The sequence below is a fragment of the Neofelis nebulosa genome, chromosome 3 (genome assembly GCF_028018385.1).
Source record: "Neofelis nebulosa isolate mNeoNeb1 chromosome 3, mNeoNeb1.pri, whole genome shotgun sequence".
Taxonomy (NCBI): Eukaryota; Metazoa; Chordata; class Mammalia; order Carnivora; family Felidae; genus Neofelis; species Neofelis nebulosa.
Genome location: NC_080784.1, coordinates 7443105 through 7456438, shown reverse-complemented (window position 1 = coordinate 7456438; position 13334 = coordinate 7443105). Strand labels below are relative to the sequence as shown.

The 13334-nt window shown below is 49.3% G+C and overlaps 2 protein-coding genes across 17 annotated transcripts in view; one reads left to right on the top strand and one right to left on the bottom strand.

Moving 5' to 3' along the window:
- The window catches only part of LOC131506338 (uncharacterized), an 83624-nt gene that overhangs the window by 61991 nt on the left and 8299 nt on the right, over positions 1-13334 (bottom strand). For 11 of the 16 annotated variants that reach the window (XR_009258876.1, XR_009258877.1, XR_009258878.1 and 8 more), the window contains one exon: positions 6122-6265. The exons of 2 other annotated variants lie outside the window; for them this stretch is intronic. Coding sequence is in view for 8 of the 14 variants with exons in the window: in XM_058719865.1 (XP_058575848.1) it covers positions 6122-6265 (144 nt within the window). In the remaining 6 variants the exon portion in view is untranslated. 3 more of the 16 variants (XM_058719872.1, XR_009258881.1, XR_009258879.1) reach the window with 3 other exon arrangements.
- DEFB1 (defensin beta 1) lies at positions 475-12717 on the top strand. The gene is made up of 2 exons (XM_058719877.1): positions 475-615; positions 11903-12717. The coding sequence occupies exons 1-2, from the start codon at positions 558-560 to the stop codon at positions 12049-12051; spliced, it is 207 nt and encodes a 68-aa protein (XP_058575860.1). The 5' UTR covers positions 475-557; the 3' UTR covers positions 12052-12717.

The window sequence follows — 13334 nt, the reverse complement described above, 5'->3', positions numbered from 1 at the left end:
GAGAAAGCAGCCTTGGCCTGTGGGAAAGTCCACCCCTGTAGGCTAAATGAAAAGCAACCAGTTCAGCTTTGATCAGGGAAGAGGGTGATGTCTGGGGCCGTCTGACAGGGAACACAGCTCAGCTACATACACTCGCCCCGGCTGGGGGCTTAGTGTCCCCTGAGGCCGCTTGTTCGGGCCCTGGGAGCCGCTCCAGCGGGGCCGCTAGCCTGAGCTGCCTTCTCCGGGAACCCCATCAGCATTGTCCAGCCTCAGAACCAAACAGAACTGGCCGGAGGAGCCAACCCCAGGTTTCCAGGCTGAAGGCTGAATCCGGTCGCAGCCAGATGGAGAAAAGCGGGTCCACGTGACTCGCAGCCTACTCGGGGCAAATGGCACCAGGGGTTATTTATTAGAATTTCACTCTGTGGATTGCGACACCACCCTTCAGATCGCCCATGTGATTGTGCAACCCTCTGCCCTATAAATACAGACACTCCCGCCTCTGGAAGCCTCTGTCAGCTCGGCCTCCGAGGAGCCTCCTTGGCCAGGCATCCGGGCCCAACCCACCGGCCGCCATGAAGGCTCTCTGCTTCCTGCTGCTGGCGCTGTGCCTCCTCTCCCGCCTGGCCCCAGGTGAGCTTTGGGACACTCTCGCCCTGGGCCAGGAAGCAGGGGCTGAGTTCGGAGGACAGCTGCCCTTGTGTCCCAGGGGATGGAGGGACGGAAAAGCATCCCCAAGGTTGAGCGGCCGGCTTGGGCAGGTGGCAATGGGCAGGCCTGTTGAGCCTGGGGCTAGGGGCCACCCCCGGGGGTGACAGACTCAGGTCTCCCCCAGTGACTGTGGCTTGGGGGCGGGGGGCTCTTTGCTGTCGGTGCTTGGCAGGGATGTGGGGCTGGTCTCGGGGAGCTGCAGCATCTCCCAGCCCCGTGTTTGCCTTGGACATCTAGGAAGTCTGCCGTGTGGAAGGGGACCACCCACTCCACCAGCAACATGGCTCCCTGCACTGAGGGGCCAGCTCCCTATCCAGCTGAGGGAGGGGCAGGCTGCCACCCCGGCTCACCCTGGTCACTGGGTAGGGGCTCCCAGATGCCACGGCCAGAAGATGCCAGTTCCTCTGGGTCAAAACAGCGGTACACCTGCTGTAAGAGGAGGCAGTGCAGCCAACTGGGGGACATGTTTTATCCTGGCCCCCCCACTCCGTCACTGAGTGGCCTTGAGCAACCCATGCATGCTGGGCCTCAGTTTCCCCATCTGCAAAATGAGTGGGCCACTGCAGGTGGCCCTTAGAGCACCAAAGCTCCGGAATTCTCTCAAAGATCAGATTGTGCTTCTCTGCAGGGCATCACATAGACGTGGCTTCTCCAAACATGACTCAGTCCCCCATCTGAAAACTGGGTCCAAGATATTCTAAGGTAGACTTTGAGTGTTTCCAGCCGGGATCTATCGGAGGGGTGGGGAAATCAACCGAATGAGTTGCCACCACATTTTTTCAAAAGAACAGAAAATACTAGTGCACGCCACACAGCGCACATCCGTGCCGTTTCGCCGTCCTCTTACTCCCGCGGGTGTGTGAATGTGTGTGTTTGTTCTCGGTGGCCGTCCAAAATCGCTTACTGTGGTTCAGTGCCAACTCAGAAAAGTTGGAAAGCCACTAGGTTAACCCGAAGAGTTATCAATCAGTCCGTCACCTCTAAATACGATTTAAGCATGTCATTCAAAGCACAGAATATAAAAGTGTTTCCAAGGATGTGCAGGGACGACCGGACCTAGCAGTTAGACAAATAGTGGTGAACAGGATTGAACACTTGGCGTATGCAGGATTCACTCAGACTCTCCCCGGGGGATCTACCCCGTGCTGCCCTCCCGACGGCACGTAAATCCCGTCTGCACAGCCCTGCCAGGAAATGGATTCTCAGTATGGGGACGGGACTAAGTTTACTGTCTGAAGGTTGCTCAGTGGAGCTCCTGGAACGTGCTGCTCGGGTCCCAGCCTCACACAGTGACTCACCCTGAGCCCTCACGTGGGATCGGTTCACTCCCATTTCTGGGAAAGCCGGTAGGTTCATCTAGTCACACAGGGGGAAACCGAGGCCCACGTGCCCCGAGGCAAATGACAGTTGTGGAGTCACTGCAGGAAACCATGACTTGACAGTCTCTTTTAGCAGTTTTTAATCTCTATCAGAAAAAAAAAAAATCATTTCTTCCTCTTATCTTCTACAAATCTTACATCTTATTCCTGGGAACACAGAATGATGTCAAAATGTCAAGGCAACTCGGGTCCCTGATCAGCTGGACAAGAACCCAGCCAAGGGGTACAGAAATCAGGGGAGTCTGAGGCTGTCTGCTCACCGATTCAGTGACTATTTAGTTAACAGCTACTGTGTGCCAGCATTGTCCCGGAAAACACAGCCCTCGATGTCATGGCCTTACATCGTAGGAGCAGAGCATGACAAGAAACCCAATTTTATAATTAATTGTCTCATTACCATTGTGTTGTGAAATGCCATTAAGTACAGGGTGGTAACAGAACACGTCACAGTGGGAGCTGACCTGGTCTTGAGGGGCCAGGCAGGCTTTCTTGAGGAAGCAGAGATGGGAAGGAAAGATGGAGGTCACTTTGGTGTTCATGGTATTTTAAAATATAATATATTTATATATATAAATGAGGGGCGCCTGAGTGGCTCAGTCAGTTAAGCATCCGACTTCGACTCAGGTCATGATCTCACGGTTCGTGAGTTCAAGCCCCAAGTGGGGTTCTGAGCTGACAGTGCAGAGCCTGCTTGGGATTCTCTCTCTCTCTGCCCTTCCCCCTCATGCTTGCTGTCTCTCTCTATAAATATGTATATAAATAAACTTTAAAACACACATACACAGAATGAGGCCACATTCCCACATAGCACCAGGGAGCTGCAGCCGTGGTGGCTGCTGTCCCAGATGGACACTTGTGTCCACATCACCACAGACCCTACTACTCCCTATCGCCTCCCCTCAGACCACTGCATCGACATCTAGCATCTGCCTGGCTGCGGTGCGTGTCCGGGTCCGCAGTCTTGAGGGAAATACACTGGTAAAAGGTGAAAGGGCAGGTGGGACTAAGGACAAGCTGGACAGAAAGGAAATCAGGTGGGAAGGCCCACAGAGGAAGAGAAACAGAAACCCCAAAGCTGTCTTTTAACTTAGTGCTTCGCCCAGGCCCCTGTGGGAGAGGAAGAATCATTATCCTCATTTTGTGGATAAATGGCTTGGCCAGACTCACACAGGGCTGGTGACAGGCCAAGGGAGGACTACAACCCAGGCCATCGGCACTGCCCGCCCTCGGGGCCCAGGGTGTCAGCACAGAGAGGAGTCACAGGGACAAGAGGCTCTGGGGCCTCAATGAGTGAAGCCTTCCATGGCAGGAAACCACGTGGGTGTGGACAAGCCCAAGACTTCTAAGCCGAGACAGTGAAGGAATCAGAAATGGCTTCTTCAGAGGCTGTGTTCACAGCGTGGATGCTGGTCAGGGGACAGCTGCACAGACACAGAGGTGCAGACAGGACCTTCTCTCCTAGCTGCGCCTTTGTCCCAGGTGGTCAGCCTGTTACTATAGCAACACTAACCAAGCCGCCTGACAGAGGCACGGGCCACTCCTCGATACCCCTCCTTCCTGTCCCTCTGAGACACGGCTGGCACTCCCGGAGGTCTGGGCCTCGGTTTTCACCATCTTTAAAATGATGGTTTAGGCAAAATGACTCCCAGCTCCCTCATTCCGTGACCCTCGGTCTCTGCCCTGCCTTGCCCACACCTGAGCATCGCACTCTGTGATCCCCACCCCAACCTGCTTGCCCGAATTCCTTCCACCTGTCTGACCTCTGGCGACAGCCACCAGGAATGTGCGTGCTATGGCCTCTGGGTCCTATCCAGAAAAACACGCTCCCCAGTGCCTCAGACATAAGGGCCCTGCGGCCTCCAAACCAGGCTTTGCAGAAGCCACCTGGTCAGTGCCGCACGGGAAACTGAGCTGTCCTCACAGAATGTCACACGTGGCTCTTCACAGCTGGAAAAAAGCAGTTCTACGAATATCATCTCACCACATGTCCCGGCCAGAAAATAGCAAGTATTTGACTTCATTTGTGTCTCCAAACCCCATACTCTTTCCACAGGCTTCCCAAAGACCTCCGGATGCATCACCAGGCACAAGGATCGATCTTTTCAAGGTTTTTTTTTTTTATTTTAACGTTTTATTTATTTTTGAGACACAGAGAGACAGAGCATGAGCAGGGGAGGGGCAGAGAGAGAGGGAGACACAGAATCGGAAGCAGGCTCCAGGCTCTGAGCTGCCAGCACAGAGCCCGACGCGGGGCTCGAACTCACGGACCGCGAGATCATGACCTGAGCCGAAGTCGGACGCTCAAGTGACTGAGCCACCCAGGCGCCCCACAAGGATCAATCTTAAGAATAATCTAGACAGAGGGCTCGTGGGTGACTCGGTTGAGCATCCAACGCTTGATTTCAGCTCAGGTCATGATCCCAGAGTCTTGAGATCGAGCCCCATGTTGGGTTCTGTGCTGAACATGGAACTTGTGTAAGATTCGGTCTCTCTCTCTCTCCCCCTCCCCCTCCCCCCGCCTCTCCCCCTCTCCCTCTGTCCCTCTCTCTCCCTCTGCCTCTCTCCCCTGCTCACATCCTCTCTGTCTAAAATGAAAAAAATAAAAAATTTAAAAAAAGAATAATCTAGACAGGAATTGAGTTAAAACTTCTCACGCACTTATAAGAGGCTTTGCTGATTTCCAAAGTGTGAGTTGGCGAGCAGGGAGGTCATGAGCTACTTGTCTGAAGAAGACAGTCTCTGGACTGCAGTTATGCTCCAGTTCAGTCTGGAGTTTTGTTATTTGTTTTGAGGAGTGGCTTGTGTATTTGATTTTGTCCCCAGATACCTTGCGAGTGAAGTCTGACCCTTTCTAGCCCCCACCGACGGCCTGAACAGCACCAGACTCCTACACCGACAAGCAGCCTCTCTTTCAGTGCCCCACCTGCTCGTGGGCAGGCCTCCCCCTGACACGACCCCCACCTGACCACCTTGTCCTGACCAGGGAAGGCCCAAAGCTGACTTGCTGAGGCCCAGAGGGCTCCCACCAGCCGATCTCCCAGTCTCGCTCACTCTCCACCACCGCGTCCCTGTACGCCTCCCCGTAGGCACGGAGCTCTGCCGTCGGTGTTGCGAAAATCCAGACTGCATTCTTTGGCTCCATGTATCTGTACGTATGTTTGCTCCTCACGCAGCTGAGGCTGATCGGTCACGTAGGTGGTGTTCTGGCTCCTGACTTTCTGCAAGCCTGGCCTTTTCCTGCACATTCCGCAGTGCGGTGCCGGCCGAGACGGGGGCGCGGATCCTGGCGCACCGCGAACGTGGGCCTCGTCTTTTCTGAAACGCTTATCATGTTGGCGATTTGCTCTCGCCTCCGCCTGGTGGTTCTTTAGCCCAAGAACTGTATAGTTATTTATTCAACAGTTTTGCCTTCCAACGGTGTTCCAAAGCCTCACCTGCGGCTCTAATTAACACAAAGGCAACCTTCGTGCCCTTGCTTCAGAGCAGAAGGGCACAGAGCGAGCTCTGTTCTCAGCAGCCTGACAGCCGCACTTCCATGCTCGGATCCTCTCCCCTCTCTGTCTCCCATTCCCTGAAAGGCTTTTCGGGAAATGTTATTTTTGTGGCTCTTCTGTGTAAGGTCTAAAGATCCCCTTCTGCATTTATCTCCTTTATGATCCATCCCGCCTGCTCTCCCTTGAACCATCAGCCTGTCACCTGCACAGGTTATATTGCCTGTCGGCAGTGTGGAAAGTTGGGGTTCCTGCTTGATGCAGATTTATTTTCTGATGACTCTCAGACTTCAACCTCTCGGGTGCTCGCTGCCCCGACTGTTCCTTCCTCCCTCTTGTTTTCTTCCGTGCCTGACCCATGCGTGGGCACATATTTCCTAATTAGTCTCCTGCCTGTTATTACCCCCTGACTAGTTGCCATTGCGTTTAGGTGGGATTAGGGACAATCCAGCTGTAACTGGCTTAAACGTGTGCACATCTGAACGAGTCCCCATTTCTGCCTCAAGCACAGAAGCCGGCACAAACCCGCTTTCTCTCCTTCTCACCCCTCATTCTTACCTGGAAGGGGGTTGTCCCTCTTCCACATTCCTTTGGTTCCGGGCGCTCCAGCGGGCTCACGGGGTGTGCTGGGTTGCATTCCTCAGGCCGCTCCGTGAGGACCCAGGTGGGAATGAGCACCAAGTTCAGGGAAGAGTTGGTGCCCTTGGGGAAGGGGAGAAGAGCAGGCTGAGTTATCTGCGGAGCTCACGGGCAGGGAAGGGGACCAGCGCAGGGACAGGAGAGGGCACTGGCGGCTGCATGTGGAGCAGGACGTGAGCAGCTCTGGGAATATGCAGAGACCTCTTCAGAAGCAGCTCTTCCTTTTTTCCCTGCCAAATAGGACATGCATCCAGGAAAGTGCAAAAGCATGAAGTACAACCTAATGAACTATTATACACAAGCAGCCTGTACCCAGGGTTTTAGTCAAGAAGTGGGACTTGGCCGGTGCCCAAGAAATACCCCTCCAGCCTTCCGGGTCACCCACCCTTTGCGCCTTCCCCCAACGGTAATCATTGCTTGACTTTTATGGCAATGACTTCCTTTATTTCTTGCACTTTTACCTTGTCAACACTCGTGCTGAATAATACAGCTTGGGTGGTGCCTGCCTTTCAATTGGCGAGATGCCAAGAGACAGGGGACATTGTGTGTCATAGGATATGCACAGGGGCGCCCGGGGGGCTCAGTTGGTTAAGCATCTGCCTCTTGATTTCGGCTCAGGTTATAATCTCATGTCCGTGGGATCGAACCCCACACTGGGCTCTGTGCTGAGAGCAAGGAGCCTGCTTGGAATTCTCCCTCTCCCTCTCTCTTTGCCTCTCCCCTGCTTGCACCCATGCACTCTCTCTCTCTCTCTCTCTCTCTCTCTCTCTCTCTCTCTCTCAAAATAAATTAAAAAAGAAAAACCATCTTCCAAAAAAACAGGATGTGCACATATTCGATGTGATAGATGCCGCACTGCTCTCCAGGGAATGACAGTTCCCACTGCTCCGTATCCATGCCAACAATCATTTTTAAATTGTAACAGTCTGCTGACTGTAGTGGCAGCTCGGAGTTTTAATTTGCATTTTCCCAATAAATAACAAGTTGACCACTTTTGTATACAGTTACAGCCATGTGGATATCTTTTGTGATATGTGAAACTATGTGTCTATGTTTCCTATAGATTACCTGTCCTTTCTTAGTGATTTGTAGCAGTTCTTTGTATATTCTGCATGGGAGCCCTTTGTCGGCTGTAAGCATTACAAATCTCTACTGCTCTCTTGTGCTTTGATTTGCCTCCTAATGGAAACTTTCCTTACATAGAAGTTTATATCATTATCACAATGTGGCTAAATGTGTCATATTTTGTCCTTTATGGTTAATGCTTTTCATATCTTTTTTTAAAATTTTTACTTATTTTTGACAGAGAGAGAGAGACACAGCATGAGCAGGGGAGGGGCAGAGAGAGAGAGGGAGACAGAATCTAAAGCAGGCTCCAGGCTCTGAGCTGTCAGCACAGAGCCCGACGCGGGGCTCAAACCCACAGACTGCGAGATCATGACCTGAGCTGAAGTCAGACGCTCAACCGACTGAGCCACCCAGACGCCCCAATGCTTTTTGTATCTTAAGAGATCTTTCTTGGGGCTCCTGGGTGGCTCAGTCAGTTCAGCACCTGACTCTTGATTTCGGCTCAGGTCACGAACCCAGGGTCGTGGGATTGAGCCCTGCGTTGGCTCAGTGCTGAGTGTGGAGCCTCCTTGTAATTCTCTCTCTCTCCCTTTCTCTCTGCCCTTCCCCTGCTCATGCTCACTCTCTCTCAAAATAAAAAATTTAAAAAGGAAAAAAATAAGTCTTTCTTTACCTCCAAAACATGAAGAAAGTCTACAACATTGTTTTCTGAAGGCTCATTATTTTTCCTTTTTCATTTAGACTTCTAATCCATCTGTCAGTGGTTTTTATCTTTTTAATATTCTGATTTTTTTTTTTTTTTTAGAGAGAGAGAGAGAGAGAGAGAGAGAGAGAAAGCATACGTGTGCATGTGTGCACAAGTTGGGGGGGGGGGGCAGAAGGAGGGAGAGAGAATCCCAAGCAGGCTCCACACCCGGCTCAGAGCCCACGGGGCTCCCTGTCTCACTACTGTGAGATCAGGACCTGAGCTGAAATCAAGAGTAGGATACTTAACCAAGTGAGCCACCCAAGTGCTCCCATCTGGCAATTGTTTTAATGTGTGAGTTAAGGGCAAAGTTGTGTGTTTTGTTTTTTGTTTTTTTCAGTATGAATATCCAATTGTCCTGGAACCACCTCTAAGGAGACCATGTCCCCCGCACTGTTCTCCTGAGCCACTGTTGGTCTACATCAATCCTCCGTATATGCATGGGTCCCTCTCTATGCCCTGCATTCTGTTCCATTTGTGTTTGTCCTTGTGTTACCACCACACAGTCTAATTACAGTGGGTCTATAATTAGTCTTGAAATCCAGTAAAGCAAGTCCTCCTACCTTCTCCAAGAGTGATTTGGCTATTCTTGGTCCCTCTGAATTTCCACATGAATTTGAGTAAGTTTGTCAAGTTTCACTGAAAGAATCTCTTGGGATTTTCATGATATTGAGTTAAATCTACTGGTTAGGGGCACTTGGGTGGTTCAGTCGGTTAAACATCTGACTTCGGCTCAGTCATGATCTCGCAGCTTGCGAGTTTCAGCCCTGCGTCGGGCTCTGTGCTGACAGCTCAGAGCCTGGAGCCTGCTTCAGATTCTGTGTCTCCCTCTCTCTCTGCCCCTCCCCTGCTAGCGCTCTGTCTCTGTCTCTCAAAGTAGTAAATAAACATTTTAAAAAATCTGCAGATTAATTTGGGGGAATTAACCTGTAAAAGATAATTAATCTTCCAGTGCTTAAACATAGAATTTCCGCTTCTTCTGTTCTTCTTTAACTTATCAAAAAAATATTGCATTCTTTTTTTTTAATATCATATTTTTTATATACAGAAGTACTGCATTTTCTTAGATTTAAAACTACGCACCTGATATTTCAATATAGTGATTTATTTTAATTTCATTTAATTTGTTGGTTGCTAATACACAGAAGTAAAGTTGATTTTTTTTTTTTGTATGTATTGATATCATATAAAGCAAACTAGTTACACTTGTTAATTCCTTTTGGACTATCTACCTATAATCAGAATGCCTGCAAATGGTGACAATTTTATTTTTTTCCCAACCATTATACCATTTGTTTTTGTTTTCTCTTCTGTTAGTCCCCTGGCAAGTACCTCAAGTACAACAACATTCAATGCAACTGACGACAGTGACTATGCTGGCCTTGTTGGCCATCTCTCATGAAAAGTTTTCAATGTTTGACCGTTAAGAGTACTGCTCGTTGTAGACTTCTGCAGATACTCTTAATGAGATTCGGGAAGTTCCCTCCAGGGTTATCTGTTAAAAATTTTTATCATAAATCAATGTTGAATTTTTCCAATGCTTTCTACATCTGTTGGGGTGATTATATGATTTTCTCCTTTAATTGTTAATAGGCATTGACTGATCTTCAAATGTTAAATGAAAGCTTGAATTTGTGAAATAAACTGAGCCTGGTTTTATCCTGTTTGCTGATACTTTACAGAGGATCTTTGCCTCTCTACTGATCAGGGAGACTGAACCATAGTTTTCCTTTCCTTTCCCTGAATTCTTGACCTTTATAGACAGTGGCATTAAGATCACGTTGACATCACATCAGGAATGGCAAATGTTCTCTTTTGTGATTCTGAAAAACAGTGCATCGTGTAGATGTTATTCTTATTTGTTGTTTGGTAGAATTTGCTAATGAAGCCATTTTGGCCTAGAGTCTCATTCATGGACCCAACAGCTTTGATAGCTATGAAACTATTCATATTTTCTAATTCCCATTTATTTCAGTAAGTTATATTTTTCTAAGAACCTTTCTATCTCAAGAAAAAAAGACTTTTCTATTTCAACTCAATTTTCAAGTTTGTTCAAACTAGTATTCCATTTTTCTATATGAACAGAAAAATATTTCTAATTTTTCTATTTCAACTAAATATTCAAGTTGTAAGGTTCATACTACTTTTAGTTTTTATGTTAATAGAATATGTTGTCCTGGCTTTCCTTCCTGTCTGCTCCCAATCTTGACAAGGTAATTCTTTCCTGTTAGCTCTAAAATTTGAAAACCAATGGTCCAGTAATGCTCATTCTTTACTGAACATTACATTCACCTAAGGCATTATTTTTTCTTTTCATGCCAGTACATAAACTCCATCCCGGGACAATTAAGTCAATATTTTTAAGTATCTCTCAGCTGATTTCATGGGTATGCAGCATGGAGAACCACTGGTTTATGCTACAATTTCTCAACCGTAGTGCTATCAACATTTTGGGCCTGAAAATTCTCTGTTACGAGGGCTGCTCTGTGCATTGCATGTATCTGGCAGCAGTTCTGGCCTCCACCCACTAGATACCTAAACATCCGCCCTGCATCCCCCACAGGTGTGACAACCAGCAATGTCCCCAAACATTGCCAAATATCCAGTCACCAGACAACCATGATTCCAGATCAGATGAGGTAGCTGTAACAGGGATATGGATTAAATAAGAGGACAATTTCAACCGGTATGAAAACTATCTTTCCAATAAGCAGAGACACATGACATCAGAATGGACTGTTCCCCAGAGTCATGATGGCCTGTTGTGTTAGCTCGAGTGGTGGCCGTAATAAAATAGCACAGTGTGGGCTCCTTTGAGAGAGGTAATGAATTCCCTCACAGCTCTGGAGGCTAGAAGTTCAAGTTCAAGGTGTCAGCAGGTTTGGTGAAACCTCTCTCCTTGGCTCACAGATGGCCGCCTACTCTTGTGTCCTCACAAGGCCTTTTCTCTTTGAGTATATATCCCTTTATATATCCAAACGTCCTCTTCCTACAAGGACACCTGCCATATTGGATTAGAACTACTTTTATGACCTCATCTAACATTAATTACCTGTCCAAAGGCCCTACCTCCAAATACAGTCACATTCTGAGGCACTGGGTGGTTAGGACATCAACATACTCATTCTGGTGGCGGGGACACAATTCAATTCACAACACCTATCAACGAAGGCATGCAAAACAATGGCCTGATAGTCACTTATCCGGGATATCTTAGGGCAGCTTTGTTCTCTATTAGATAGAATATGAGACTAGTCTAGAGACCTTGTGATTACGAGATTCTGGGATACTGGGAAGAAGGCAGAATAGATTCCAACTGGGCAAAACAGGGAAAGCATTATAGTACAGCTATACTTCCAATGCTAAGGTGAGCCAACCTGCTGCCCCAGGCCCAGGGAGGGGCCAGCCATCCGGGCTCTGCACATGGGCACCTGCCATGGAAGGACCACAGACTTGGTGACAGGAAAGACGGTGGAGAAGGGAATCGGTCCAGAGAGGATGGTATAACTAGGCAGCATGGGAATGGGGGCTCATGGGGTTAGAAGTGAGTTTCAGCGTTCCTGAAACATGAGGCATGTATTTGGGCAACAGTATGATGTGGTAGAATACTTTATGTGGGGACTAACTTGAATCCCTTGCACACCTCAAAGCTCTCAAGGAAACCCTACTCAGAACCCTACTGCTCATCACCGGCTGGCACAGACCTCAGACGGAGGACGCTCTGCAGGTGTCTTATTTCCTGGGCAGCCCCGGAGACACACGGAGTGCAAAGTTCTTGGAAGAGAGAACCCGTGGAAGTGCTTTGCAAAGAGTTGCTTTACCTAATGTTCTGAAGTCACTGTGGCCACAAGCCATGAGTCTCAAGTGTTTTCTCTCCCTTCTTACAGGTGCTGCCTTTCTCACGGGTCTCGGCCAGCGGTCTGACCACTACATATGTGCCAGGAAAGGAGGAACCTGTAACTTTTCTCCATGCCCACTTTTTACCAGGATCGATGGCACCTGCTATGGTGGAAAGGCCAAGTGCTGCATGCGCTGACTCTGGCCTGGGAGCGATGGACAAAGCGTGTGGAAGTCAAGTGAAGTCTTTGTAACCGCTGTTTTAATAAAAGACTTTTTTTTTTTTTTTTTTTAAAGCATCCCTCCTTCAGACCAAAATGAATCTTGTGTCTCCTTCTGGAAGAGGTTGAGAAAGTAAGGGGGTTAGGAGAGCGGAGCTGGGCCGGGCCACGGAGCCTGCCCAGTACAAGGATGGGAGATGCTGACCACAGCATTTTATCACCAAACCAACAGGCGGGCAATGAGACCCAGGACACATGAGGAGGAAATGCTGCAGAGGAAAGCTTCCCTGATCCTAGAAGCAACTCAACGTCATCCCAAACTCAACGTCTTAGCAGCCTGGTCAGGGGAACGGCCCATGTGCAGAGCCCGGATGGCTGCCTTCTCTCCTCCCTGGGCCTAGGGCAGTGGGTTGGTTCACCTTAGCACTGGAGACCCTCTGTCATGAGGACAAAGCTCCTCCCGTAACTTCCACTCTCGTGCCCAGACTCCAGCTCCACAACCACACCACCTGGCCGCACACTGCCACCAAGAGAATCTCTTACGGCCACAACGTCTCATCTCACTCCCTCGGCCTGTAGACACCTGTTGGTGAGGGAGATGGGTCGCTCTCCCTTTTTTCCAATAAATTTTTTACCACTCTTGACGACACACGTGGTGCTGTGGTCTCCTTATCTGACGACATTCTCATTCTCCACGTCAACACGTTATAAGCACAAATGAAAATCAAACTTTGTAAAAACATTATGAAACCAGCGGCAGGTTTCGGCAGAACAGCCCTTGTTTGTGAGGGAAAGGCGGAGGGAGGGGAGGCTCACCGGTGTTGTGGACATCAGCCTCCTCTGGGCCTTCTCTGTGACACACAAGCAATACATGGTCAAGGACCCCAGGACATCTGGGCCCTCTCCCTTTCATGAAAAGCTAATAATCCAGAGGCGTTCCATTTTGAAAAGAAACCTCAGGCCTGCCATCAGCTTCCCTCTTCCAGATATGGAAGCCCCCCCCCCCCCCCCCCCACAGCAGCATTTCTCTGGGTGTTAAATCAAAGACGGATTCCCGGAGGAGCCTTCCCACTTAGGGCAGCCGATGTTTGGGTTTCCCAAGACCCAGGTCCTCAGGAGGAAAAAAAAGCCCACATGCTGGGTTTACCTCACATTCTTTGGTTTACAAGGTTGTGGTAATTTTGCCTGCCCTGCCAGGAGCTCTTCAAGTGACCAAAAGCACATGCTTGGGGATCCCCAGCCACAGACAGGGAGGGGACCG

Coding starts and splice junctions, on each gene's coding strand:
- DEFB1 (XM_058719877.1), top strand. CDS start 558: ATGAAGGCTCTCTGCTTCCTGCTGCTGGCGCTGTGCCTCCTCTCCCGC. Junction 616..11,902: donor CCTCTCCCGCCTGGCCCCAG/GTGAGCTTTGGG, acceptor CCCTTCTTACAG/GTGCTGCCTTTCTCACGGGT.